At 36.8% G+C, this 26,007-nt stretch overlaps 1 protein-coding gene across 1 annotated transcript in view; it reads right to left on the reverse strand.

Moving 5' to 3' along the window:
* Positions 1 to 26,007, reverse strand: part of CCDC178 (coiled-coil domain containing 178) — a 664,873-nt gene that overhangs the window by 197,321 nt on the left and 441,545 nt on the right. The window contains exon 16 of the mRNA XM_007945673.2: positions 19,204 to 19,353. Within this exon, the coding sequence (XP_007943864.1) occupies positions 19,204 to 19,353 (150 nt within the window). The remainder of the gene's footprint in view (positions 1 to 19,203; positions 19,354 to 26,007) is intronic.

Raw genomic sequence — 26,007 nt, forward strand, 5'->3', positions numbered from 1 at the left:
CTTCTCTCCATTTATTGTGATGCTGCTCATTGGTCCAGTTGTGACAACATTGCCAAAGCATAAGAAAGAAAGCCTGGCCATTTTCACTTCTAAATAGCATTCTGGCTGTACTTCTTCTAAGACAGATGTGTTCATTCTTCTAGCAGACCATGGTATATTCAATATTCTTCATCATCACTATAACTCAGATACATCAATTTTTCTGTGGTCTTCCTTATTCATTGTCCAGCTCTTATGTGCTTATTAGATTATTGAAAATATCATGGCTTGGGTCAGGTGCAGCTTAAACCTCAAAGTGACATCTTTGCTCTTTAACACTTTAAAGAGATCTTTTGCAACAGATTTGGCCAATGAAATATGTCTTCTGATTGCTTGACTGGTGCTTCCATAGGTGTTGTCTGTGGATCCAAGTAAAATTAAATCCTTGACAATTTCAATCATTTCTCCATTTATCATGAAGTTGCTTATTGGTCTAGTGAGGATTTTTGTTTTCTATATGTTGAAGTGCAATTAATACTGAAAGGGAGCTCTGGTGGTGTAGTGCCTAAGGCATTTGACTGCTAACCAGAAGGGTGGCAGTTCAAACCCACCAGCCACTCCTCGGAAGGAAGGCTGGACAATCTACTTCTGTAGTGATACCTCCTCAGAAACCCAAGGAGGGGTTGCTATGAGTGTGATCCAACTCGATGGCAGTGAGTTTGGTTTTGAATCCATACTGAAGGCTGTAGTCTTTGATCTTCATCTGTAGAGCTTCAAATCTCCTTTACTTTCAGCAAGGAAGTTTGTGTCATCTGCATAACTCAACTTGTTAATGAGTCTCCTCCAATCCTGATGCCACTTTCTTCTTTATATAGTCCACCTTGTTAAATTATTTTCAAGCAAAGATATAACCCTGTTGCATACCTTTTCTGATTTTAAATCATGAATTACCCCTTTTTTCTGTTCAATCCACTGCCTCTTGTTCTATGTATAGGTTCCTCATGAGCACAATTAAGTATTCTGGAATTCCCATTTTTTTGCAATGTTACCCATAATTTGTTATGATCCACTCAGTCGAATGCCTTTGCATACTCAGTAAAACACAGGTAAACATCTTATTAGTATTCTTTGCTTTCAGCCAAGATTCATCTGACATCAGCAGTGATGGCCTTCATTCCATGCCCTCTTCTGAATCTGGCTTGAATTTCTAGCAGTTCTCTCTCAATATACCCTGTAACCATTATGAATTATCTTCAGCAAAATTTATTTGCATATGATATTATTCCATAATTTCTGTTGAGTCACCTTTCTTCAGAATGGGGATAGATATGGATCTCTTCCAGTTGGTTGGACATGTAGCTGACTTCCAAATTTCTTGGCATAAACAAGTGAGTGCTACCTGCATTGCTTCCATTTGTTGAAATATCTTAATGGATATTCTGTCAGTTTCTGAAGGCTGGTTTTCAACAATTCCTTCAGCGAAGTTTGGACTCCTTTCTTCAACACAAGCAGTTCTTGATCACATGCTACCTCCTGAAATGTTAGAATGTAGACCAAGACATTTTTGGTACAGTGACTCTGTGTATTCCTTCCATCTTCTTTTGATGCTTCCTGCATTATACAATATTTTTCTCATAGAAGCCTTCAATATTGAACTCAAGGCTGAATTAATTCTTCAATTCCTTCAGCTTAAGAAATGCCAAGTGTGCTCTTCCCTTTTATTTTCTAACTCCAGGTCTTTACACATTTATTATAATATTTTACATTGTCTTCTTGAGCTAACCTTTTAAATCTTCTGTTCAGCTCTTATACTTCATCAGTTCATTTACTATAGGTACTTCTGTTGTTTCAGAGTAGTTCTGACATCTATTTTAGTATTTTCTTTCTAACTTGTTTCTTAATGCTATTTTGCTTTCTTCATATATGAGGTTCTTTGGTCTTTGGTCACTGGTGTTCAGTGTATCAAATCTATTCTTCAGATGGTCTCGAAATTCAAGTGGGATATAGTCAAGATCATATTTTGGCTCTTGTTTTAATTTTCTTCAGCTTCAACTTAAACTTGCATATTAGCAATTGATCATCTGTTCCACAGTTGGCCCATGACCTTGTTCTGGCTGATGATGATACTGAGTTTCTCCATTGTCTATATTATCTTGTGGCACCATAGTGGACAATATTTCACTGCTATTCTTAAGGATTTCACTGGTCAGTTTTTTCTGAAGTGGACCTGGCCACATCCTTCTTCCTAGTCTATCTTTGTCTGGAAAGTCCACTGAAACCTGTCCACCATGGGTGACCTTTCTGGTATTTGAAATACTGGTGGTGTAGCTTCCAACATCACAGCAACATGCAAGCTCCACAGTATTACAAACTGACATATGAGTGGATTACACTATTAGGTATTACTTAATAAAATCATGTCCAATTTCACATGTGCTACAAAGTATTTATAATTGAAATACTTTTGCATTTATCCTAAGAGATACTATATACACAATAATTGTATCATAGGTTGAGTATCCTAAAGATAATGAATAAGGAAAGTTGTGGAATAGCAGAAAAGCCATGAGCATGAGCTCTCGGAGCCTGCGTTTGAATCCCAACACTAGTTCTCACTTACAAGCAGTGTGGCCAAAATACACAATGAAGTACTTCAGTTTTCTGATGAAAAAATGAGAATATACCCTGTTGTTTCATACAGCTTTTATAATTAACTAACAGTAATACCCAAACTCTAACCACACTCATTGCTGTGGAGTCAGATCCAACTCATAGAGACCCCTCCTGGGGTTTCCAAGGCAGTATCACTATGGAAGTAGATTGCCCCATCTTCCTTCCAAGGAGTGGCTGGTGGGTTTGAACCACTCAGTCGAATGCCTTTGCCACCAGAGCTCCCAGAGCTCCTAAATAATAAATAGTAATAGAGTAATAATAATAGTGCCATCTATAATTGACTGAGCATTTATGATGTGGTAGGTGCAGTTCTAATTGTTTTATGTGTGGTGTAAATGCCTAGCATGGTGACCATCATATAGGAGGCATATGATAGATGGTAACTATTTGTATTTTCTTATTTGCTGCACTGAAGAGATGCTGAAATGAAAGTATACTGCAAAGAAGAGAGAGGAATAAAGGCAAACATTTAGAAAGAAAAGAAAGAGACAGAAAGAAAGAAGAGGAAGGAAGGAAGAAGAAGGAAAGAAAGAAACAGATATTCTGTAGAGGAGAGAAGAAATTAATACGTTGTAGGGGAAGAAGGGAAACATGTCAAAGCCTTCCTACAGCAAAGTCACAATCACACACTGAATGAGACTGAGCAGTAAGTAGTGTCTGGGGTGAAGAGAGTACAGCCTGTTTTGTTGTAAATATTTTGTAGATTTTTTTAGGCAGGCAGTCACAACATGTCTAAGTTTTTATTTCCACATGATTCTACAGTTTGTATAGTGTCTGAGTTCTAACTGATTCAACCGTTATTAATAGTAAGAATGGGGAAAGGTTATCATATGAAGTCATACATATTATTGTATTGACTATTTTTTGTTTTTCAATTTCCTTTTTAGTTTTCTGAGTTACTGACACATTATTGCAGCAAAACATATGTAGGGTCAATTCATGCTGAATAGTTATTAGAAACCATGATAACAAAAGTCATTACACTGCAGTTCAGTTTTGACAGTAAAATTTCTGCAACATTATCACAAATCCTCATGCATTAGTGCAATGATCCTTACTATAGTTTCATATTAGAATCAAAAGATTGCTGTAGCATGCTTGATACAAAAGTCAAGCAAGCCAAATTCTTTTCTGCTTTTACAGATAACATTTTTTGCTCTTTTTCTACGTACATCATACAGACAATAGCTTTGTTTTATATACTTTTCTCAATAGCCTATGTATGCATTGCTTATCTCTTTCTTTAAAATGAGGATTTTTTTTCCCTTGAAAAACCACACAATTCTGCTTGCCAGACCCAAAAGAAACAATTTGAAAATGACTTTATATCTAACACAATCTCACAAAATTCTAAAAACTATGTAATTCACTGCATTATTATCTTTCCTTGTTTTCAGATAATATGCTAGCTGTGTGCATATGTGTTCTTATCAGTGAAATAATTTGAAAATGATTTTTATATCTGACATAGTCTCACAAAATTCTAAACACTAAGTAATTCATTACATTATTATTTTTCCTTTTCTCCAATAATGTGTTATCTGCGAGTATATGTGTTCTTATCAGTGATTTACCATGATGGAATAGTACAAAATTGACAAAAGAACATTTGTTGTAAGTTTTTTGGATTAGTTTGAAAGGAAAGCTGTGAGAATTACTCTGTAGATGTCAAAAGAAATTTTTTAATGTCTCCCTGTCCACAACATTTTTTCCATATTCCCTTAGAAACATACTCAGACTGTACAAATAAACTGCTTAAATTTTTTTGAGGTAGTGTTAGTTTACTCAATGTCCATTTCAAGAAAACAGAATGTTAGTGCTTAATGAATGAGCTGAGACACTTCAAAAAACTGAGTAACTGCTTTCTTAATTCAGGAATTAGCTTTACACAGGTATACACAGAATGTGGATAATTAGAGCCCATTTCATTTTATGCAAAATATGTTCTATGGAAATTTGGGGATAAATAAAATCCTGCTTATTTGAGTCATAATTGAAATGATTGTGAGCTATGTTATTAGAGCCATTTGTGAAGTAAGAATCCTTTGAATGTACAAATAAACACCCCTAACTTATTTGATTTGCTTTATACTGAATGTTCTTAAATTTGAACATAAATTAAAATGTTAAAATAATAACTTAGCTAAAAATTAATTCTTTCTCATGGCTATACTAGAGAAGAGCAATGACTAACTCTTTTAATCATTGCATTATTTATAAGTTTATTAGCTATAATAATTATTTTAATTGAGCTACTCTGTTTTCTTTAAGTTACAGTTGTTTAACAGAAAGTGACAATATTAGAAGGTATTTTAATTTTGCAAAATCTTTTTTAACACAGGGTAGTCAAGTCTTCCCTGTAAATATTCCCTTTGCCATGGTACAGGATATCTCAAACTATACACACATAGTGATAGTAATACCAGTTTTGAGTCCCATTCTCTATTTATAAATACTAAACAATCTGCTAAGTATGCTGAAATATCAATTTTATTTAAATTCTACATTAATAAAAAGATATCAGTGAAGAAAGAGTGAAAAATTTTTGTAGCACTTTGGCAATTTATATGCTACAAAGACTGATTCCAGCTGATTTATAATAATTTTTATTAAAAAATAAAAACAAGGAGATATATCAATGAAAGAGTATTAAACTCTCCTGAGCAAGTATTAAATGTTTATCATGGTTGCAACCCCGTGCTAAAAATTATTAGTTTTAATGCTAAAAATCTTTTTTTTTTTTTGAGTCTACAATATCTAGGTAGTGAAAAGACTGCCCACATGAAACAAGGCATACATATTCTATATACATTATTTTCTGTTCTGTAGCCCTCTGCATATTTGCCTGGACAATCAGGTGGCTGTTTATTGCTCTATTCCTTACATTACCTTCATATTTTTCTGATTACTATAGTGTCACTATTACTCCACCTTCTACCCTTTCTCCCCATAATTCATCATGTATTCCTAGGTTGCATCAACTATTTAATACTGATTATAGATGATTTGGTACAAGAAATAAGAGACCTATATTTAGGTAAAACAAACAAATAAGATAAAACAAAACAAAAAAAAAGTTGCCTTAAAAAAAAGTAGACTCCCACTCATAGTGACCCCATTTGTTTCAGAGCAGAGCTGCACAAAGAATTTTCAATGGCTATGACCTTGTGGAAGTAGATTGCCGGGACATTCTTTTGAGAAGCCTCTGGGTAGATAAGAACCACCAACTTTTCAGTTAGTAGCTGAGCATTGAACTTTTTGCACCATCCAAGGATGGTTATATTTAGCTAAAGGATAATAATAATAGTAACAAACATATTTTGCATATGTAGAATCCTATATAACTTTTGTGAAAAACTATGCTAGGTGCTTATGTTCAATGCATACATTTATGCTTCCCAAGGTTGGTGTACCAACAACAATGTTGTTAAGGAGATAAAATAGCATATTAAATACTTAGGAGCCCTGGTGATCCAGCGGTTAAACACTAAACTACTAAGTGAAAGTTTGGCAGTTTGAACTCATCAGCCACTCCACAACAGAAATAATAGGCAGTCTATTTCCATAAAGATACACAGCTTTGGAAACCCTGTGGGACAGTCTACTCTGTCCTATATGGAATTGATGACAGTGGATTTGGTTTCTGAGTATGAAATAGTAGCAAAGTGCTTAGCACATAGTAAGTGCTTCATAAATGTTCATTTTTGCTGTAAATTTTTTATAGTACTCTTGTTAGAAAGATACTAACATTCCCACATCACGGAGGCCTAGAGAAATTAAATAACTGATCCGTGTTGTTGTTGTCGTTAAGTGTTGTTTTCTTGTTGAGGTGTAATCTACATCGAAGGTATGGTCTTTGATCTTCATCAGTAAGTGTTCCAAGTCTTCTTCACTCTCAGCAAGCAAAGTTGTGTCATCTACATATCACAAATTGTTACTGGATCTTTCTTTAATCCTGTTGTCACGTTCTTCTTCATATACTCCAGATTCTTGGATGATTTTCTTAGCTTACAGATTGAATAAGTATGGTGAAAAGATACAACTCTGACACACACCTTTCCTGATTTTATGTCACGCAGTATTCATTTACACTGTATGAACGACTACCTCTTGGTCTATATAAAGGTTTCACATGAACATGATTAAGTTTTCTGAAATCCCATTTATTTGCAATGTTATCCATAATTAGTTATGATCCACACAGTCGAATGTCTTTGCATAGTCAATAAAACACAGGTAAACACCTTTCTTATATTCTCTGTTTTCAGTCAAGACCCATCTAATATCAGCGATGATATTCCCCATTCCACATCATCTTCTGATTCTGGCTTGAATTGCTGGCAGATCTCTGTTGATGGACTGCTGCAAAACTTCTTAAAATTTTCTTCAGTATAATTTTACTTGTATGTGATATTAATGATATTGTTTGATAATTTCCACATTCTGTTGGATAACATTTTTTTTTGGAAAGGGACAAGTCTATACTTATCTCTTCCAGTCAACTGGCAAGCTGTTGTCCACATTTCTTAGCATAGACTAGTGAGCACTTCTGACATTGCATCTGTTGAAATATCTCAATTGGTGTTATGCCAATTTCTGAAGCCTTGCTTTCACCAATGTCTTCTATGAAGTTTGAACTTTTTCTTTCAGTACTATCTGTTCTTAATCACATGCCATCTCTTGAAATGTTTGAGTGTTCACCAATTCTTTTTGGTACAGTGACTCTGTGTATTCCTTCCATCTTCTTTTGAGGGTTCCTTCATTGTGCAGTATTTTGCCCATAGAATTCTCCATTATTACAACTTGAGGCTAGAATTTTTTATTCAATTCTTTAAGCTTGAGAGAGTCAACCATGTTCTTCTCTTTTGGTTTTCTAGCTCCAGGTATTTCCACATCTTATTATAATACTTCACTTTGTCTTCTGGAGTCATTGTTTGAAATATTCTGTTTACCTTCTTTTACTTCATCATTTCTTGCATTCGTTTTAGCTACTCTACATTCAAGAGCAAGTTTCAGAGTCCATTTTGACATCCATTTTGTCCTTTCTTTCTTTCAGTGTTTTTAATTTTTTTTTTAAATGTATTATGTCCTTGATGTCATCCCCCAACTCATGTGGTCTTTAGTCATTAGTGCTGGATATGTCAATTGTGTTCTTGAGATGAACTCTAAAATCAGATGGGATCTATTCAAGTTTGTACTTTGGCTCTGATAGACTTAAGTTTTCTTCAGCTTCAACTTGAACTTGCATAAGAGCAATTGATGATCTATTCCACAGTCAGCCCCTGGCCTTTTTCTGATTGATGTTATTGACCATTTCCGTTGTGTCTTTCCCAGATGTAGTTGATTTGAGTCCTGTGACATCTATCCTGAGAGGTCCTGTATATAGTCGCCACTTATGTTGTTGAAAAATGATATTTGCAATAAATAAGTTGTAAGTCTTGCAAAATTCTATCATGTGATCTTCAAGTCCTTTCTATTGCCAAGACCATATTTTAAAACAGGGAGCTTTGGTGGTGTAATGCCTAAGGCATTTGACTGCTAACCAGAAGGCTGGTGGTTCAAACTCACCAGCCGCTCTTTGGAAAGAAGGTTGGGCAATCTACTTCCATAGTGATACTTCCTTGGAAACCCAAGGAGGGGTCACTATGAGTCAGATCTGACTACCAATCCACCTTCTCTGTTCCCAACTATTGTGTTCCAATCACCAGCAATTATCAATGCATCTCGATTACATGTTTGATCAATTTTAGACTGCAAAAGTTGGTAAAAAAAAAAACAAAAAACTTCAATACCTTCATCTTTGGTGTTAGTGGTTGGTACATAAATTTGAATAGTAGTAGTATTAACTTGTTTTCCTTGCAGACATATGAATATTATCCTATCACTGAAAGCATTGTACTTTAGGATAACTCTTGAAATGTTCTTTTTGATAATGAATGTGATGCCATTCCTATTCAATTTACCATTGTCAGCATAGTAGACCATATGACTCTTAATCCAAAATGGCCAACATCAGTACATTTCAGCAAACCAATATCTAGGATATCAATCTTTATGCATTCCATTTCATTTTTTTTCAACTTCCAATTTTCCTAGATTCATTCTCTGTACATTCTATATTCTGATTATTAATGGATACTTGCAGCTGTTTCTTCTCATTTTGAGTCATGCCACATCAGCAAATATTGTTGTTGTTAGGTGACATTAATTAGGCATTGACTCATAGCTTTACCCTATGTACAACAGAAGGAAACACTGCCCAGTCATGTGGCATCCTGATAATCCTTGCTATACTTGAGCTCCTTATTGCAACCACTGTGTCAATCCATCTTGTCAAAGGTCTTCCCCTTTTCTGCTGACCCTCCACTTCACCAAGCATGATATCATTCTCCAGGGAATGATTCCTTCTGACAGCATGACCAAAGTGGGTGAGATGAAGTCTGGCCATTCTCACTTCTAGGGAGCACTCATGCTGCACTTATTCCAGGACAGATTTGTTCATTCTTCTGGCAGTCCATGGTATTGTCAATATTCTTTGCCAACACCACAATTCAAAGGCATCAATTCCTTTTCAGTCTTCCTTTTCATTGTACAGCTTTCACATGCATATGAGATGATTGAAAATATCATGGCTTGGTTTAGGCATACCTTATTCTTCAAAGTGACATCTTTGCTCTTCAGCACTTAAAGAGGTCTTTTCTAGCAGATTTGCCCAGTGCAATACAGATTATTTCCTGACACCTGGTTTCATGGGAAGGAGCTCTGGTAGCACAGTGCCTAAAGCATCTGACTGCTAACCAGAAAGTTGGTGGCTCAAACCCACAAGCCACTCCATGGAAGCAAGACTGGGAAATTTACTTCCTTAAATATTTACTGCCTCAGAAACCCAGTGGGGGTTGCTATGTGTTGGAATCAACTCAACAGCAGTGGATTTAGGTTTTCTTTGGGGGGTTTGGTTCCATGGGTGTTGATTGTGGATCCAAGTAACATGAAATCTTTAACAATGTCAAACTTTTCTCCATTTGTCATGATGTTGCTTATTGGTCCAGTTGTGAACATTTTCATTTTCTTCACATTGATGTGAAGAAATCCATACTTCCATATGAAGTAATCCATACTGCAGACTGTAATCTTTAATCTTCATTAGTAAGTGCTTCAAGTTCACTTTCAACAAGTAAGGTTTTGTCATCTGTATATCACAGGTTATTAATGAGTTTTCCTCCAATCCTATTGCCATGTTTTTCTTCATATAGTCCACTTCTCAGATGATTTTCTCAGCATACATCAGCAAATGATGGTCTCAAAAGCCTTACTCCATCCATGTCATTGAGGTGAACTTTATTTGAGAGGCAGCTTTTCACCAGTAATATTTTGAGTGCCTTCCATCTGAGAGGGTCAACTTCTAGCACCATATCAGATAATCTTGCACTGCTATTCATAAGGTTTTCATGGGCCAATTTTGTTTAGAAGGAGATTGTCAGATTCCTCTTCCCAGTTTGTTTCAGTCTGGAAGCTCCACTGAAACCTGTCCACTATGAGTACCCTGCTGCTATTTGATTTATCAGAGTCATAACATCCAGCCTCACAGCAACATGCAAGCCAGCACAGTACAACAAACTGATAATGAGTGTTGGAAGTTGTCCATAGAGAATAACAAGAACCTCGGTGGTGCCACGGTAAGTACTCAAATGCTCACCAGAAGGTTAGCTGTTTGAATCCAAGCAGCAGTTATGCAGGAGAAAAGACCTGGTGATCTACTCACATGAAGATTACAGCCAAGAAAACTATGGGTAGTTCCACTCTGGCACATGGTGTCACTATGAGTTAGAGTCTACTGGACAGCCCCTAACAACAACTTAGATAAATAATTAAATAACTGAAGTGATTTCAAAATCAGATCTGCCAGACTCTGGAGCTCTTTCAAGTGCTCCACCCCACTTTCAATGAGAGTAAATCTCTGAAGAAGGAATGAATGACCCAAGGAAAACACTTAGCATATGAATATTGTACATATTTACTTTAATAAATGATTATACCATACAACTTTGTAGATTTGGGGAAGGATGATTACAACAGCATGTTTTTTTCATATGTTTATGTCATTGTGGTGTAAAGATTAGTTCAGCAACTGCAAAATCATTACACTGACATTCCCACAGAATTGTTAATCAATTGCAGATGCAAGTCATGTGTTAACCAAGCCTAAATAAAAATACAACTTACTATCATAGGGGATGCATACAATAAAGTAGTTACTTGTGTTATTGTAATTTATAAGTAATGTTTTTTGAATTATATAAACAAAATTATTATTTTCTTTTACAGTTGGCTATGGCCTGAAAAAAATATCAGAGTTCTGAATCTATATGGATTCCAGAGAACATAACCTATTTATCTGAAAATATTACAATGTTTTCCAGGGATTGACAGGCAGTAAAAGGGCACTTTATTTACCTCTTCCTTATTAAAAGTTTATGTGAGAAAATTTTCACAGATGTAAGATATATGACATGAAGTTTTCTTCTGTTCTATGTAGGATGTTTTACAAAGGTTGGTACACTAAATACTAAGTCCATTGGTTATAAATAAGTTTAGCAAGAAGAAAAGTTTCCACGGCCAACAGGATATTCATTTCTTAAATGGGAAGTTTTTATAGTCTTCAATATGGAAATGAAATTTAAATGTTCATATTATCTATCTGTCTAATCTGCCTATATAATCAAGATCTCTTAACCTTAGAACTATTGGCATTTGAGGGAAGGGTCTTCTTTGTGGTGGAGTTGTTCCATGTATCGTAGGATGTTTGGCAGTACCCTCAGCCTCCACCCACTAGATGCCAGAAGCACTTCCCCATCCAGAATCTGATAACTAGAAATGTCTCCAGGCATTTCCAGATATTTCCTAGGGAGAAATTAGCACCTGGTGGATAGCTGCTGATATATATTATGGATATGTGCTATTTTTATTTAACCTGGGTGTGTATTCTGACCAAGAGACAGAGGAGAAATACTGACAGGGACTTTTAAATAGCTTTTGCAGTCAAAAACAAAAGAGGAGGAATTTATGAGTTTCCTAGCAAAGAAACATATTTCTATCTTCATTGAGAAAAAAAGCAAAAAAATTCACCACAATTTTAATATATGCAAGATATCAAGCAATATGTAATACTTATAAACATGAAAAAAAAAACTTTCCTATTTCTCTAGGGAAATAATTTTGCTTATTGCTACAATTAACTTTGACTCAATCAATTTAAAGTATTAGAGGAGACCATGTTTTCAAATTGATGGAAGAAGGAGTAGAAAACATGCTGATACAATCTATGTTGTTGTTTTTATGTGCCATCGAGTCAGCCCAGACTCAGAGCGACCCCTCCTTGGGTTTCCAAGGCGGTATCACTACGGAAGTAGATTGCCCAACCTTCCTTCTGAGGACTGGCTGGTGGGTTTGAACTGCCAGCTTTCTGGTTAGCAGTCAGGTGCCTTAGGCACTATGCTACCAGAGCTCCTGATACAATCTATAGAAGACACAAAGTTTTAGACCTATAAGATGGAAACTATCCAAAGAGGCCTAAGCATTATAGATTAAATGGCAAAATTTTTTTTCCTTGTGGGATAAAGAGATGATCCAGTAGAGCTCTGCTTTGATGCTATATTCTAGAAAAGAATCCAGTGGAATCTGGGGATTGCAGCTTTTAGCACGGAAGAAGAGATGCGGCAGCATAATCCTGTACCTTCCATCGTATCTTTGTGCATGGTATGGGTGCTTAATAATTTATTGTACATCATTAAATGAATGAATGAATGAATAATGTGTGAATTCTTTGAGGCCCAAAATTGTCCTCTACTGTTGTTGGATCTCAGCAACCATGTATGGCAGAGTACAACTGCCCCATATGTTATCCTAAGCTGTTATTTTTATAGGTGCAGACTGTTAGGTCTTTCTTTAGGGGTGCTGCTGAGTGGGCTTGAACTGCTGACCTTTAAGTTAGTTAGTGGCCAAGCATTTAGCTGTTATACCATTCAGAGCTCAGCACACTGTGTTCCAGAGTAGCCCTCTGAGGCAAGTCCTTACTTGATTTCTTCTCCAGCCAGGTCACTTAAAATGATACTCTCAACAGAGCATATTCCTGGTTTTCACAACTAGTACATCTCAGCTACTAGTCTAGGGTCTTCCCTAAACAATGTGTCAACACACTTAGACTTCTGATGAAAGGATATTAGAACAAAAGTTAAGACTTGTGTGTCTTAAACTGACTTTCCTTCTAATTATCTGTATATGTGTTAAATCACTGAACCATTCTGGCAATAAGTTTTCTCATCTGCAAAAAATATATATATTTTTTAAGAGAAGTAAAAATTTCTATAGGCACATTGAGTTAAAAAATTTTACAATTTAGAATTAAGGGTTCTAGCTATAATCCCTATGGAAATTAAATAGCTTCTAATTAAATAAGGTAGTCCTCACCAAAAAAATCATCATTGAAAAAGAAGTAGCTTCAATGAGATAAAATTAGGAAAAAAAAAAAAGAATGAAAATCTGTTTCAGGGGACACTAGGGACATCAAATGTAACATATGTGGCTTTTACATGCTTTAAGCTGATGGATTATGTATAGAATTGTTTAATAATATTATAGCAGATAAGTAGTGGCATGGTTATGAAATGTATTGAATGTCAGAAAAACCTAGGTTTGATTATGATTGATAGTCAGTCTCTCTCTACATGGGTGACCTTGTGACCCACTTAATCTGTTTCCATATCTTAGATTGGAGATAATGATGATGATGATGATGATAACAGAGAATCACCCAGAATTATTTAAGAGTGTTAAAAAGATAATGTTGGGAAATTGCGTATCATAGATGCCAGGTCTACCTAAGTGCTTGTTAAGTGCTGGCTGATAATATAATCGTTTTTATTCTCTTAGTTTGAAAGCAAGGGCCCTTGGTTGTACACCAGTTAAGCCCTTGGCTGCTAACTGAAAGGCTGGCATTTGAGCCCACCGAGTGGCTTGAGGGCTGGTGATCTGTTCCAGTAAAGACCACAGCCTAGCAAACTCTATGGAGCAGTTCTACTCTATCACCTGGGGTCACTATGAGTTGAATCAGACTTGGTGGCACCTAACAGCAGATATAAAGCACTGAGATTTGGAATAGGCAAGGGTTAAGCTTTAAAAGTAGTTTTAAAAAAGAATTAAAATTTATTTTAACCAGTTTTGTAGGAGATCTTGTTTTCAGTCAAGATAACACATCAAAATTTGCATGTTTGATGAATTTACCTTTCTTTGTAGGTTTGAAGAACAAGAACTTGAGATGGCACTTAAATGCGTGATGATTTCAACATATTTTCATGGATTATTTTTAAGAGAAAATATGAAACATATATTTGAAAGCTTTTATGAAAGTATCTATTTCACAGAGACAGAAAAATCTGTTTTTCAGATTTTTCTCCTTCATTTATTTGTAGCTTTATTTTTAATTTTGAAGTCTAAAAAGTTTCAATTGGATTCTATTTGATTGTTAGGCATGAACAAGGCAAATAAAAATTTTGCATGATTGTCTGTGTGTCTTTCCGATTTTTTAAAGGGGCACACACACTTCTATTGCCCCAAATATAAAACGTACAGGGAAGCATCATGAAATATGTGCAAACAAAGCATACCAAGAGATGAGTTCCATAACATTTGAGCATTCTATATATAAAATTGTGTTACATAATGGAACATTATTTTTTATTTTTAATTAAAAGTCTTCAATTAAGCTTTCTTTGCAGTACTCTTGGCCTAAAAGTACAGAGACTGAAAGTGCAGAAAAACAATGCTTCCTAAATAGCACAATAATTAAAATGTAAATATTCACCACTCCAAAAGGAATGCAGGTATAGAAGCAATGAAATTAGTCAAAACAGGAAAATGACACACAAAATTCCTACAGGTGAGATCCATTTTATCTGACTAGGAAATTTTGCAGAGATATTAGAGGCGGAATGGTGCTTCTGAGTACCCCAAACAAAACTGGTCCAAGGGCTAGAACCCATATAGACCAGAAATGCTGCAATATCAAGGAAATGGACTAAAATATTAAAGGGTTTTCTCATTTTTGATGGCCAAATTCCATCCTGTAAGCAGTGCATTAGACGCTAATGACATACGATTCCTCTCTGACAGATTTAACAGCATCAATAAGGCCTTTCTGTCCATTTCAGCAAATTGATCCTACATGACACTGACAAGGGCAGCCTGCACTTAATGACCTCCATCGCTGAAGGATGGAAATGAAAAATGATTGGAAGTACAAATAAATCTTTGAAAGTTTTCCTGAAACAGGTGTGGTAAAAATGATTCGTTTGAGAGATCGCAAACAGAAACCCAATCTCCAAGCATGCCCCATTATCTGTCTGTTCATACCAGGGTCACTCCTTGTATCTTGCACAAAAATTGGCTTTAATTTAAAAAATGAGATCAAAACAATTTTGTTCTTATATTTTTGCAATGGAAATATTATGTCAGTGCTTTCTCTTAAAGGCATGAGTTCTTCACTATTTATGAAGATATGCAGTATATTTGTCTGTACAGATTGATAACAAGTGTTATCAATATAACATAAAATTTTACTTTTTCCCTGATCAGAAAAGGAAATAAAAAAGGAAACACAGTACAGCCATTGATTGTTTTCTCCTCCTCAATTATCAGCAACAAATAGAACATGTTTAATCTCAATAACAGTGTCAAATGCATGAAGTGATTTAGACAAATGTTCCACGGACACACTGACGACCTTCATTAATTCTGGTGTGGCATGAAGACACTAGGAGTTTAGCAACTTTTCCCCAAAATGCTTATTTCTTGATCCACATTAATCTTGTCAATTTTATATGAAAATATTAGAGAAAAATATACCCTTCTTTCCCCAATACATACAAAAGTTTGATCTATTATGAAAGTGGGTGGAACTGAAAAACAGCACAACAGATGAATGTAGTAGTTACAGTTGCCTAAACTAGTTGCCCTGAAGTTGATTCTGACTTGTGATGACTCTGAGAGAGTAGACTATGGTAAATGTTGTCGTTGTTGGTGTTATGTGCCATCGAGTCATCTCCAACTCATAGCAACCCCTCCTTGGGTTTTTGAGGCAGTATTACTATGGAAGTAGATTGCCCAAGTGGTTTTTAATGGCTTGTTTTTTCAGAAATGCATTGTCAGACCTCTCTTCTCACACCTTTGGGTGGACTTGAATCTCCAACTTCTGTTAGCAGCCAAGAGTGTTAAACACTTGCAATGCCAAGGGACTCCACAATAGCATAGCATCCCTTTATTTTTAATGTAATTTATTATGGGTATCTCTTTCTTATTCCTTATCAATTACTCTACAAAGTAAATCTTTTTTAACAGATGAGAAGGGTGAGGTTAGAAAGGGTAAATGACTTGCTGTGGATACTTAGCTAATAAATGGGAGAGTCTGCATTCAAATCCTGGGTTTCTCCATTCCCAATATTATACAGTAATGAAGGAGCCCCTAAGAAGCTCAAACAATTAACTTGCTCAGTTGCTAACTGAAAGATTAGGGGCTTGAGTCCACCCAGAGGTGCCTCAGAAGAAAGGCCTGGCAATCTATTTCTGGAAAATCACCCACTGAGAACCTTGTCAAGCACAATTCTGCCCTTACACACACAGGGCAGCCATGAGTCAGGATCGACTCCATGGCAACTGGTTTGATGAAGGATAGGTGTAGCTGTTGCTGGTATGTGCTGTCAAGTCGGACCCAACTCATAGCGACCCCTCCTTGGGTTTCTGAGGTGGTATCACTACAGAAGTAGATTGCTCAACCTTCCTTCCAAGGAGTGGCTGGTGGGTTTGAACTGCCAGCCTTCTGGTTACCAGTCAACTGCCAAGGATAGGTGTAGTAGTGGAATTCTCAGCTACTAATTTATAATACAACAGTGTGTATGATACCACAAGGAAAAAGGATCAAACGGCAGTCTACTGATTCTTGTGGCTAGGGGAATTGTTAGAAAGTAATCATTCCTCTATTTCCTGAAATTTGAATCCTGGAGAAGAAACAAGGATTCAAGGGAAATGATTTTTCTTGTCACTGAGAACCTGGAGAAGAATATACGGGAAGTGGCTGTAGCTCAACTCTTTAGTAATGGCACATTCTCTTCCTTCTTTATCTGTGTCACAGGTGTGCTTTCCTTTTCACTTTTACCATTACACAGATTTTACAAAAATGTCCTCAAAATTCCCAGTGATCCCCAGTAACCAGAAAGGAACAGATATTTCTCCCAAGTTTCTAAATATTCTATATATCTAATAAGAACATAGAAACAAAATTAGGAGCTCATATATCCAGTGGAACAGAAGATTTCAAAGAGCAGCTCGAGTAGACAAAACCAATTACTATAATGAAATGTGCAAAGACCGGGAGTCTGAAAACCAAAAGGGAAGAATACGCTTGGCATTTCTCAAACTGAAAGAACTGAAGAAAAAATTTAAGCCTCGAGTTGCAATAGTGAGAGATTCTATGGGCAAAATATTGAATGATGCAGGAAACATCAACAGAAGATGGCAGGAATACACAGAGTCACTGTACCAAAAAGAACTGATCGATCTTCCTCCATTTCAGGAAGTGGCATATGATCTAGAACCAACGGTAATGAAGGAAGAAGTCAAAGCTGCAATGAAAGAACTGGCGAAGAACAAGGCTCCGGGAATTGATGGCATACCGATTGAGATATTTCAACAAACAGATGTCCCATTGGAGGCAACTCAGTTATGCCAAGAGATTTGGAAGACAGCTACCTGGCCAACTGACTGGAAGAGATCCATATTTGTGCCCATTCCAAAGAAAGGTGATCCCACAGAATGTGGAAATTATAGAACAATATCGTTAATATCGCACGCAAGTAAGATCTTACTGAAGATAATTCAGAAACGTTTGCAGCAGTATATGGACAGAGAACTTCCAGAGGTTCAAGCCGGATTCAGAAGAGGACGTGGAACAAGGGATATCATAGCTGTTGTCAGATGGATCTTGGCTCAAGGAAGGGAATACCAGAAAGATGTTTCCTTGTGTTTTATTGACTATGCAAAGGCATTTGACTGTGTGAATCATGACAAATTATGGATAACATTGAGAAGAATGGGAATTCCTGAGCACTTGATTGTACTCATGAGGAATCTGTATCTTGACCAGGAGGCTGTCATTTGAACAGAACAAGGGGACACTACATGGTTTAAAATCAAGCAGGGAGTGTGTCAGGGTTGTATCCTTTCTCCACACTTATTCAAGCTATATGCTAAGCAAATAATCCGAGAAGCTGGACGATATGAAGAAAAACATGGTATCAGGATTGGAGGAAGAATCATTAACAACCTGAGATATGCAGATGATACAACTTTGCTTGCTGAAAGTGAGGATGACTTAAGGCACCTACTGATGAAGGTTGAAGAATACAGTCTGCAGTGTGGATTACGTCTCAATATAAAGAAAACAAAAATCCTCACAACTGGACCAATGAGCAGCATCACAAGAGATGGAGAAAAGATTGAGGTTGTCAAGGAATTCATGTTGCTTGGTTCTACAATCGATGCCAATGAAAGCAGCAGTCAGGACATTAGACGACGTGTAGCATTGGGAAAGTCAAGTGCGAAGGAACTATTTCAAGTGCTGAGGAGCAAGGATATGTCATTGAGGACTAAGGTGCGCCTGACACAAGCCATGATATTTCCAATCGCCTCGTATGCATGTGAGAGCTGGACAATGAATAAGGAAGACCGAAGAAGAGTTGATGCTTTTGAGTTGTGGTGCTGGCGGAGAATGCTGAAAGTACCATGGACTGCTAAAAGAACTAACAGATCTGTCCTGGAGGAAGTGCAGCCAGAATGCTCCTTGGAAGCAAGAATGGCCAGACTTCGTCTCACCTATTTTGGTCATGTTGTCAGAGGGGACCATTCCCTGGAGAAGGATGTCATGCTTGGTAGGGTGGAGGGTCGACGAAAGAGGGGGAGGTCTTCAAGGAAATGGATTGATACGGTGGCTGCGATGATGGGCTCAAGTATAGCAGGGATTGTGTGGCTGGCGCGGGATCGGGCAGTGTTTCGTTCTGCTGTGCATGGAGTCACTATGAGTCGGAAAGGACTCGATGGCACTTAACAACAACAACAACAACAACATCTAGTGGAGATTTAGAGGTCTGTTTTTGGGAGTCACTTACACGTAGAATTGAAGTTTGAAGTGTATAGTAGTACTATAAACCACAAAAAATTGATATGCTAGGTCAAAAAAATTTAAACAGCAATTAGTATTAAATGGCAGATTAACAGGAAGTCTTTCATTTTTCAAATATATTTTAAAAATTTCATTTCAATAGGTTGATAATAATATAAAACAAAACATAACAAAAAAAAAGAAAGCATGCTGTTTTGTGTCAGGTTAGTTTGACACTCAGATTGGAGACTCCACAATTCACCATAGCTTACTTTTTCATTTATCTCAAGTAAACAATTATTTAAGAAGAAACACACAAGAAAAAATAAAGTAAAATAAAATACCTGTATTGTATCTCTAATTGAAGCATCAAGTGACAACTGTCGAACATACATATTGAAATATTTCTCCTTTTCTCTTAAGAAGAGGTCCTGTGCCTTCTGATACTCTTGAGCTAAGAACAGATTTTCTTGTAGTGAATTAAGTTGCGTTTCCTAGAAAATAAATAAATATGCGTTGGTAGGTGTCATCAAGTTGAGTCTAACTTGTAACACCTTAAGTATAACAGAGTAAAACATAAATAAATACGCATATATATCAATTTAAATAATTTTAATTTGTTTGCAGGTTTTTAACATATTTTGAATTGTCTAAAAGTGTTCTGTTATAGATAACAGCAAAATATCAAAACAACCAAAAAATACTTCCCCCCAACCCAAATATCTACCTTGGATTTAATATTTTTCTTTCTTGATGCAGGGTCTTTGTTTTTTTTTTTAATATTGATGTGTGAGTCATATGAGTCTGTCTGTGTTTTGTTCCATCTCTTCCCACTGACCTTTTCCCGTTTCCCTCTATGATGACTTGGTAAGTTCCTGATCTTGGGACCCCTACAAAATCATCCCAGGACTCTTTTTCCAGTTTCACACTTATTTTTCTTTTCCTCGTAACCCTAGCTCAAACAGATAGAAACTCGAAGGAGATCTTAGGACTCAGTCTCCAAAAGGTTCTGAGGGCTGGCAATCACAGGAAACACTTCAAATACAGAGGAATGCAGAGTAAAAGACAAAGGCCAGAGGGCTCAACATTTAGACACACTCAGAGCCGTCATTTGTTGTTTAGTCATATTAAAGCTTAAATCTGCTATTGTGAGCAGCTTTGAACTTAATATGACTAACTCTCTTAGTTCACTAGTGATACTCCAACAGAAATACTATAAGTGGGTGGTTTCAACAAAGAAAAGCTTGCTCTCTAAAGTTTAGGAGGCTAGGAAGTCTGAATTCTGAGTGCCAGCTATAGGGGACTTGACCTTGGGCTGCAGCTTTGCCTTCCAGGCACTGGAGCAAGTTGGAGGCTTCTCCTGACTCACAGCTGCTGGCTGCTGAGGCAGATGGATCCAGGATTGGCAAGTAAAATGTCAGATGATTGGCTCACAGGCTGCTGAGGCAACAATCCTAAGATGGGCAGGCAGCATAGCAGGCCTCTGGTTCAAGTCCCAGATGAAGATTAAACCAAATGCAGGATCCTTTCTGTATATCCTGGAAGTAGGCCACATGTGGAAGGCAGCTCTCCTTCAACTGAATAACTGCTCACAGCAGATTCCACCATGCAGGTGATTACACAACATCCAGTCTCATCATGGGAATTAACCACATTCAGCTGCATTCAGAATCATGGCCCAGCCAAGATGGCACACAACCTTAACTACCACACTAATATATGTCACATTGTTACATTTAATACAAACACCTTAGAAAATTACTTTGCAACAATACCCATAGCAAATTGGGGGCCACCAATAATTTTTAAATGAGAGGTATGAATTCAGTTTAGTTGCTCTTTCTGTAATTCTAGTAAAGAAACTTTATATTTCTTTCTTGAAAAAATATGGTATTTATCAATAGCTTTAAATATTTTCAAACGTGTTAATCTAATAATTATGGGAATTTATTCTAAGCAATAAGCTTTATTAATTTCAAAATTATTCATAATAGAAAAAAGGTTTCAAAGCATATAAATGCAATTAACATCACTGACTAAGTAGCTGGATATGAAAATAACCACTGTGAAGCAATTACACATTTTTTTGTGTCTGTGTGTATGAAAATTGCCATCACATAAAATTTTTAGTATAAAGTTGTTAAAAAATAGTATTAAAGATTTAATGTTAAAAAGTACAAAATGGTATGAGAACGTATATAAAGGAAATCTAATTCAGCAGAAAATCACCTGTACAAATATTTCTGTATTACACACTTGAAGATGTACTAAGGTCAACATCCATATTTCTCATGAAAGCCTGGTATTCATATTGATCCCCAATGATTAATACTACCTCACAGCTGTTTTTCAGAAAGCCAAAATCACCAAATGGGAATCATTTCAACTGCCCTTGTCCTACTTCTGGTGTAATAATTTAAGACTTCAGTAACTTCTATGTAGTAAACGTGCCTATAATCATATAGAATTATATTTTGGTAAAAGTACCACATATCTATGGATATTTTTCTTTACTAGTGATACTTCTTAAATAATGGATACAGTTCTTTTTGATATCTTAAAATCCAATCCTCAAGCAATTGACTTAAAACATTCATAAATGTTCCACTGGATATGGAAGAAGGGATTATTTTGAGTTTATTTGTTTGTTTTAACATAAGCACAACCCTGATACCTGAGATGTGTTACATCTCAGTTATTTTTCTTTGAAGGCCTAGGTATTTAATAATAATAAAAAAATCATTAGAGAGAGTACAACATAAGTTGTGGAATTTGTATTAAACCTACTTATTGAAACTTAATTGAGAGTATATCTGTTACTATATATTTTGCTCACTGTGTAATATGCAGTTTTCTTGTCAAATGCATATGCTTCAGTTTCTGGCTGGAACCAGTTCTTACTACTATGTCATAATTAGAGTAGATACCAAAAAATTGAATTGTGTAGTTATATCAATGAATCTTCAAAACATTGTTGCATTAGTCATCATATATTACATTATCATTTCTTGGTAGTAAATGTATAGAAAGATTTACCAATCCACTACCTATTTCTGAAAGTCAGTGACCTTCAGATGTGCAATGAAGTTTAAGTTTTTTAATTTTAAATAATAGTGTTCTCTGACATTGAAAATGTTTTTTATGTCTAACTGTGGTTCCACCTCACAACTCTGACTCATTTAATTTTAACCAATAGTATTATAACATGCAAATGAAACACTGTATGATAACATTGGTGGGAATACACCTGGAGGAAATAATGCTACCACTACTGGAAGTTGAACAGCTAATAAAAGGATAGCGTTAGAAGACACAAAGACCACAAAATTTGGGGTGGGAGCTGTTTAAAAAGGTTAAGAATAGAAGGAAAGAGAAAACTAATAAGATAAGTAAAATGACTTTCAAGAACTTTTAAAATCAACCCCACCTGAATCTTACCATTAGGATCTTTCTACTTAAGCTCTTGGCTAAATATGAACTTGCAAAATATGTTTTCATTGCAAGGTCATTAAAGAAAAAAAAAAATTATTGAAATTCCTATAAATTAAAATAACTTCACTCTGAGTTGTTTCTGTTGTTGCTGTTGTTATTAGGTGCCTTCGAGTCAGCTCTGACTCATACTGACCCTATGTACAAGAGAACTAAATATTTCCTGGTCCTGCACCAATCTCACAATCCCCGCTACATCTGAGCTTATCACTGCAGCCACTGTGTCAAATCCACTTTGTTGAGGGCCTTCATTTTTTTGCTGACCCTCCACTTTACCAAGTGTGGTAGTTAATTTTGTGTGTCAACTTGTCTAGGCCTGGTTGAGTGGCTGGGCACCTGGAGGTAGTATTCCCCAAGATGAGACTGGCAATCAACTCCACAATGGGATTCACTGTGAGCCACTGAGTAGCTAGCTGCCTTAGGGACATGATCTGCTTCTTTTTTATAGGGAGAAGCCTTGGGGATAGTCTGTAGCTTATGGCACTCTTGAACCCTGCATGTAGCCGTGTCGTTTTTCAGCAGCCTGCCATGCTCCGCCGACCTCAGGACTTTCAATGGACTTGAATTAATGGCCTGTTGTGTGGTTTGGTAACATTGAGACTGTGCCTTTTTACTTGTCAACCTTGGGCTTGACAGCCTCAGCAGTCAGCAGCTGAGTGAAGAAAAGTCTCCAGATTCAGTGGGCCAGGAGCAGGAGGCAGAGCTGAAGCTCAAGGTTGAGGGGCTTTCACCCAGCCCCTAGAGCCTGGCACTTTCAACTTGGACTTATAGCTTCCAGACTGTAAGAGAATAAACTCCTGTTTGTTAAGGCCATCCCGTTTGTGGTACAGTCTTGTCAGAGCAGCACTAGGTAACCAGAACACCAAACATGACATCCTTCTCCAGAGAATGGCCCTTCTGACAACATGAGCAAAGTAGGTGAGAGGAAATCCGGCCATTCTCACTTCCAAGGAGACTTCTGGCTGCCCTTCCAAAACAGATTTGTTAGTTCTTCTGGCAAACACCACAACTCAAAAACATCAACTTTTCATTGGTCTTCCTACATGCAAATGTGGCTATTGAAAATCCACCATTATAAAAATGAGATACACTCATTTATACAATTTGGCTACTTGAGAAGGGAAAATCTTGAGTATATAGAGATAATTCACAGATATCTTTTTGCACTGAGCAATAATTTAGATATATTACTTTGTCCAGGCTCAATACAATTATTTATATGGGGTGTATGATTGACTTTCAGTAGGCATGTGAACCTCTTGAAAGTGTACACAATGTTTTTCATGGGTTACTTAAGCAGCCTGTAATCTCAAAAATGTTGAGAAATCATTGCAAAAGAAACACCTGCTTTTTCCCTCTGTCACCAAGAAATTCTGAAAATTTCATCTTGGGCATTTCCTCTATTTTCAGTTTATCTTTTTCATTTCTCTCTTCTTTCACCCTCCCACAGGGTAAGTGGGAAATAAGAAATTCCAATCAGACAGCTGGGTCCTTTATGGACAAAAGTGTTGTCCATTGATATTTCCCCTGTGACAAATAGTCGAGAAATTTAAAATAAGGCTGAGATTGAACATTAACTATGAATTACATGTCTAACAGATAAGAACTAAAACTTATTCAAAAGCATCATGGGGAGACAGGCTCCACCCCAGAGGCAGGAAAGGGAGGAGAATGCCGGGGATGACAAAGCAGCAGGATCCAGGTAGGATTCAGGTAAGGGGAGGGCAGAGAGGTTTAGAACAACTAAGGGAGATGTACTTGTCTGCTATTTGTCATACTGTGGTGGCTTGTGTGTTGCTGTGGGGCTTGAGGAAACCAGTGTTTCAAATACCAGCAGCGTTGCACATGGTGCAGAGGTTTCAGCACAGCTTACAGACTGAGACAGACTAGGAAGAAGGAAGAGGCCATCCACTTCTCAAAGAACTGGCCAAGGAAAACCTTATGAATAGCAGAGAGACATTGTCCGATGCGGTGCAGGAAGACGAGCCCCTTATGTTGGTAAGCACTCAAAATAGGACTGCGAAAGAGCTGTCTCATCAGAGTAGAACCAACCTTAATGATATGGATAATGTAAAGCTTTCAGGACCTCCTTTTGCTGACATGGCACCACTCAAATTGAGGAGAAACAGCTGCAAATATCCATCAATAATCGGAACATGGAATGTACAAAGTATGAATCTAGGAAAATTGGAAATTGTCAAAAATGAAATGGAATGCATAAAGATTGATATCCTAGGCATTAATGAGCTGAAATGGACTAGTTTTCACCATTTTGAATCAGACAACCATATGATCTACTTTGCCAGGAATGACAATTTGAAGAATGCATGGCATTCATTATCACAAAGGATGTTTCAAGATATGTCCTGAAGTACAATGCTGTCAGTGATAGGATAAAATCCATACACCTACCAGGAAGACCAGTTAATACTACCATTATTTAAATTTATGCACCAACCACCAAAGCCAAAGATGAGGAAATTGAAGATTTTTATCAATTTCTGCAGTCTGAAATTGACTGAACCTGCAATCAAGACATGTTAGTTGTCACTGATGACTGGAAATGCAAAAGTTGGAAACAAAGAAGAATCACCAGTAGTTGGAAAATTTGGCCCTGGTGACAGAAGTAACATTGGAGACCACATGATAGAATTTTGCAAGACCAACGACTTGTTCGTTGCAAATACCCATTTCCAACAGTACAAGTGGTGGCTATACACATGGACGTTGCCAGATGGAGTGCACAGGAATCAGATTGACTACATCTGTGGCAAGAGGTGATGGAAAAGCTCGGTATCTTCAGCCAAAACAAGGTCAGGAGCTGACTGTGGAACAGATCAACTGCTCATATGCAAGTTCAACTGGAAGTTGAAGATAATGAAAACAAGTCCATGAGAGCCAAAATATGACCTTGAATATATCCCATCTAGATTTAGAGAACACCTAAAGAATAGATTTGATACACTGAACACCAAAGACTGAAAACCAGAAGAACTGTGGGATGACATCAAACATCATCCATGAAGAAAGCAAGAGATCATTAAAAAGATGACAAAAGAAGAAAAGACCAAAATGGATGTCAGAAGAGACTCTAAAACTTGCCCTTGAGCAGAGAGTAGCTAAAGCAAGTAGAAGAACTGAAAGATAAAAGAGCTGAACAGATTTTAAAAAGCAGCTCAAGCAGACAAAGCCAATTATTATAATGAAATGAGCAAAGACCTGGAGTTAGAAAACCAAAAAGGAAGAACACATTTGGTATTTCTCAAGCTGAAAGAACTGAGGAAAAATTTTAAGGCTCAAGTTGAAATACGGAAAGATTCTATGGGCAAAGTATTGAATGATGCAGGAAGCATCAAAAGAAGATGGAAGGAATATACAGAGTCACTGTACCAAAAAGAACTGGTTGATCTTCATCCATTTCAGGAGGGGGCATATGTTCAAGAATCAATGGTACTAAAGGAAGAAGTTGAAGTTGCACTGAAGAAATTGGCAAAGAACAAAGCTCCAAGAATTGACAGAATACCCACTGAGATGTTTCAACAAACAGACACCCTGCTGGAGGCACTAACTTGGTTATGCAAAGAGATTTGGAAGATAGCTACCTGACCAACTGACTGGGAGAGATCCATATTTGTACCCATTCCAAAGAAAGGTGATCC

This window comes from Orycteropus afer, unplaced genomic scaffold (genome assembly GCF_000298275.1).
Source record: "Orycteropus afer afer isolate SDZICR_OR568_19922 unplaced genomic scaffold, OryAfe1.0 scaffold00141, whole genome shotgun sequence".
In the NCBI taxonomy this organism is placed as follows: Eukaryota; Metazoa; Chordata; class Mammalia; order Tubulidentata; family Orycteropodidae; genus Orycteropus; species Orycteropus afer.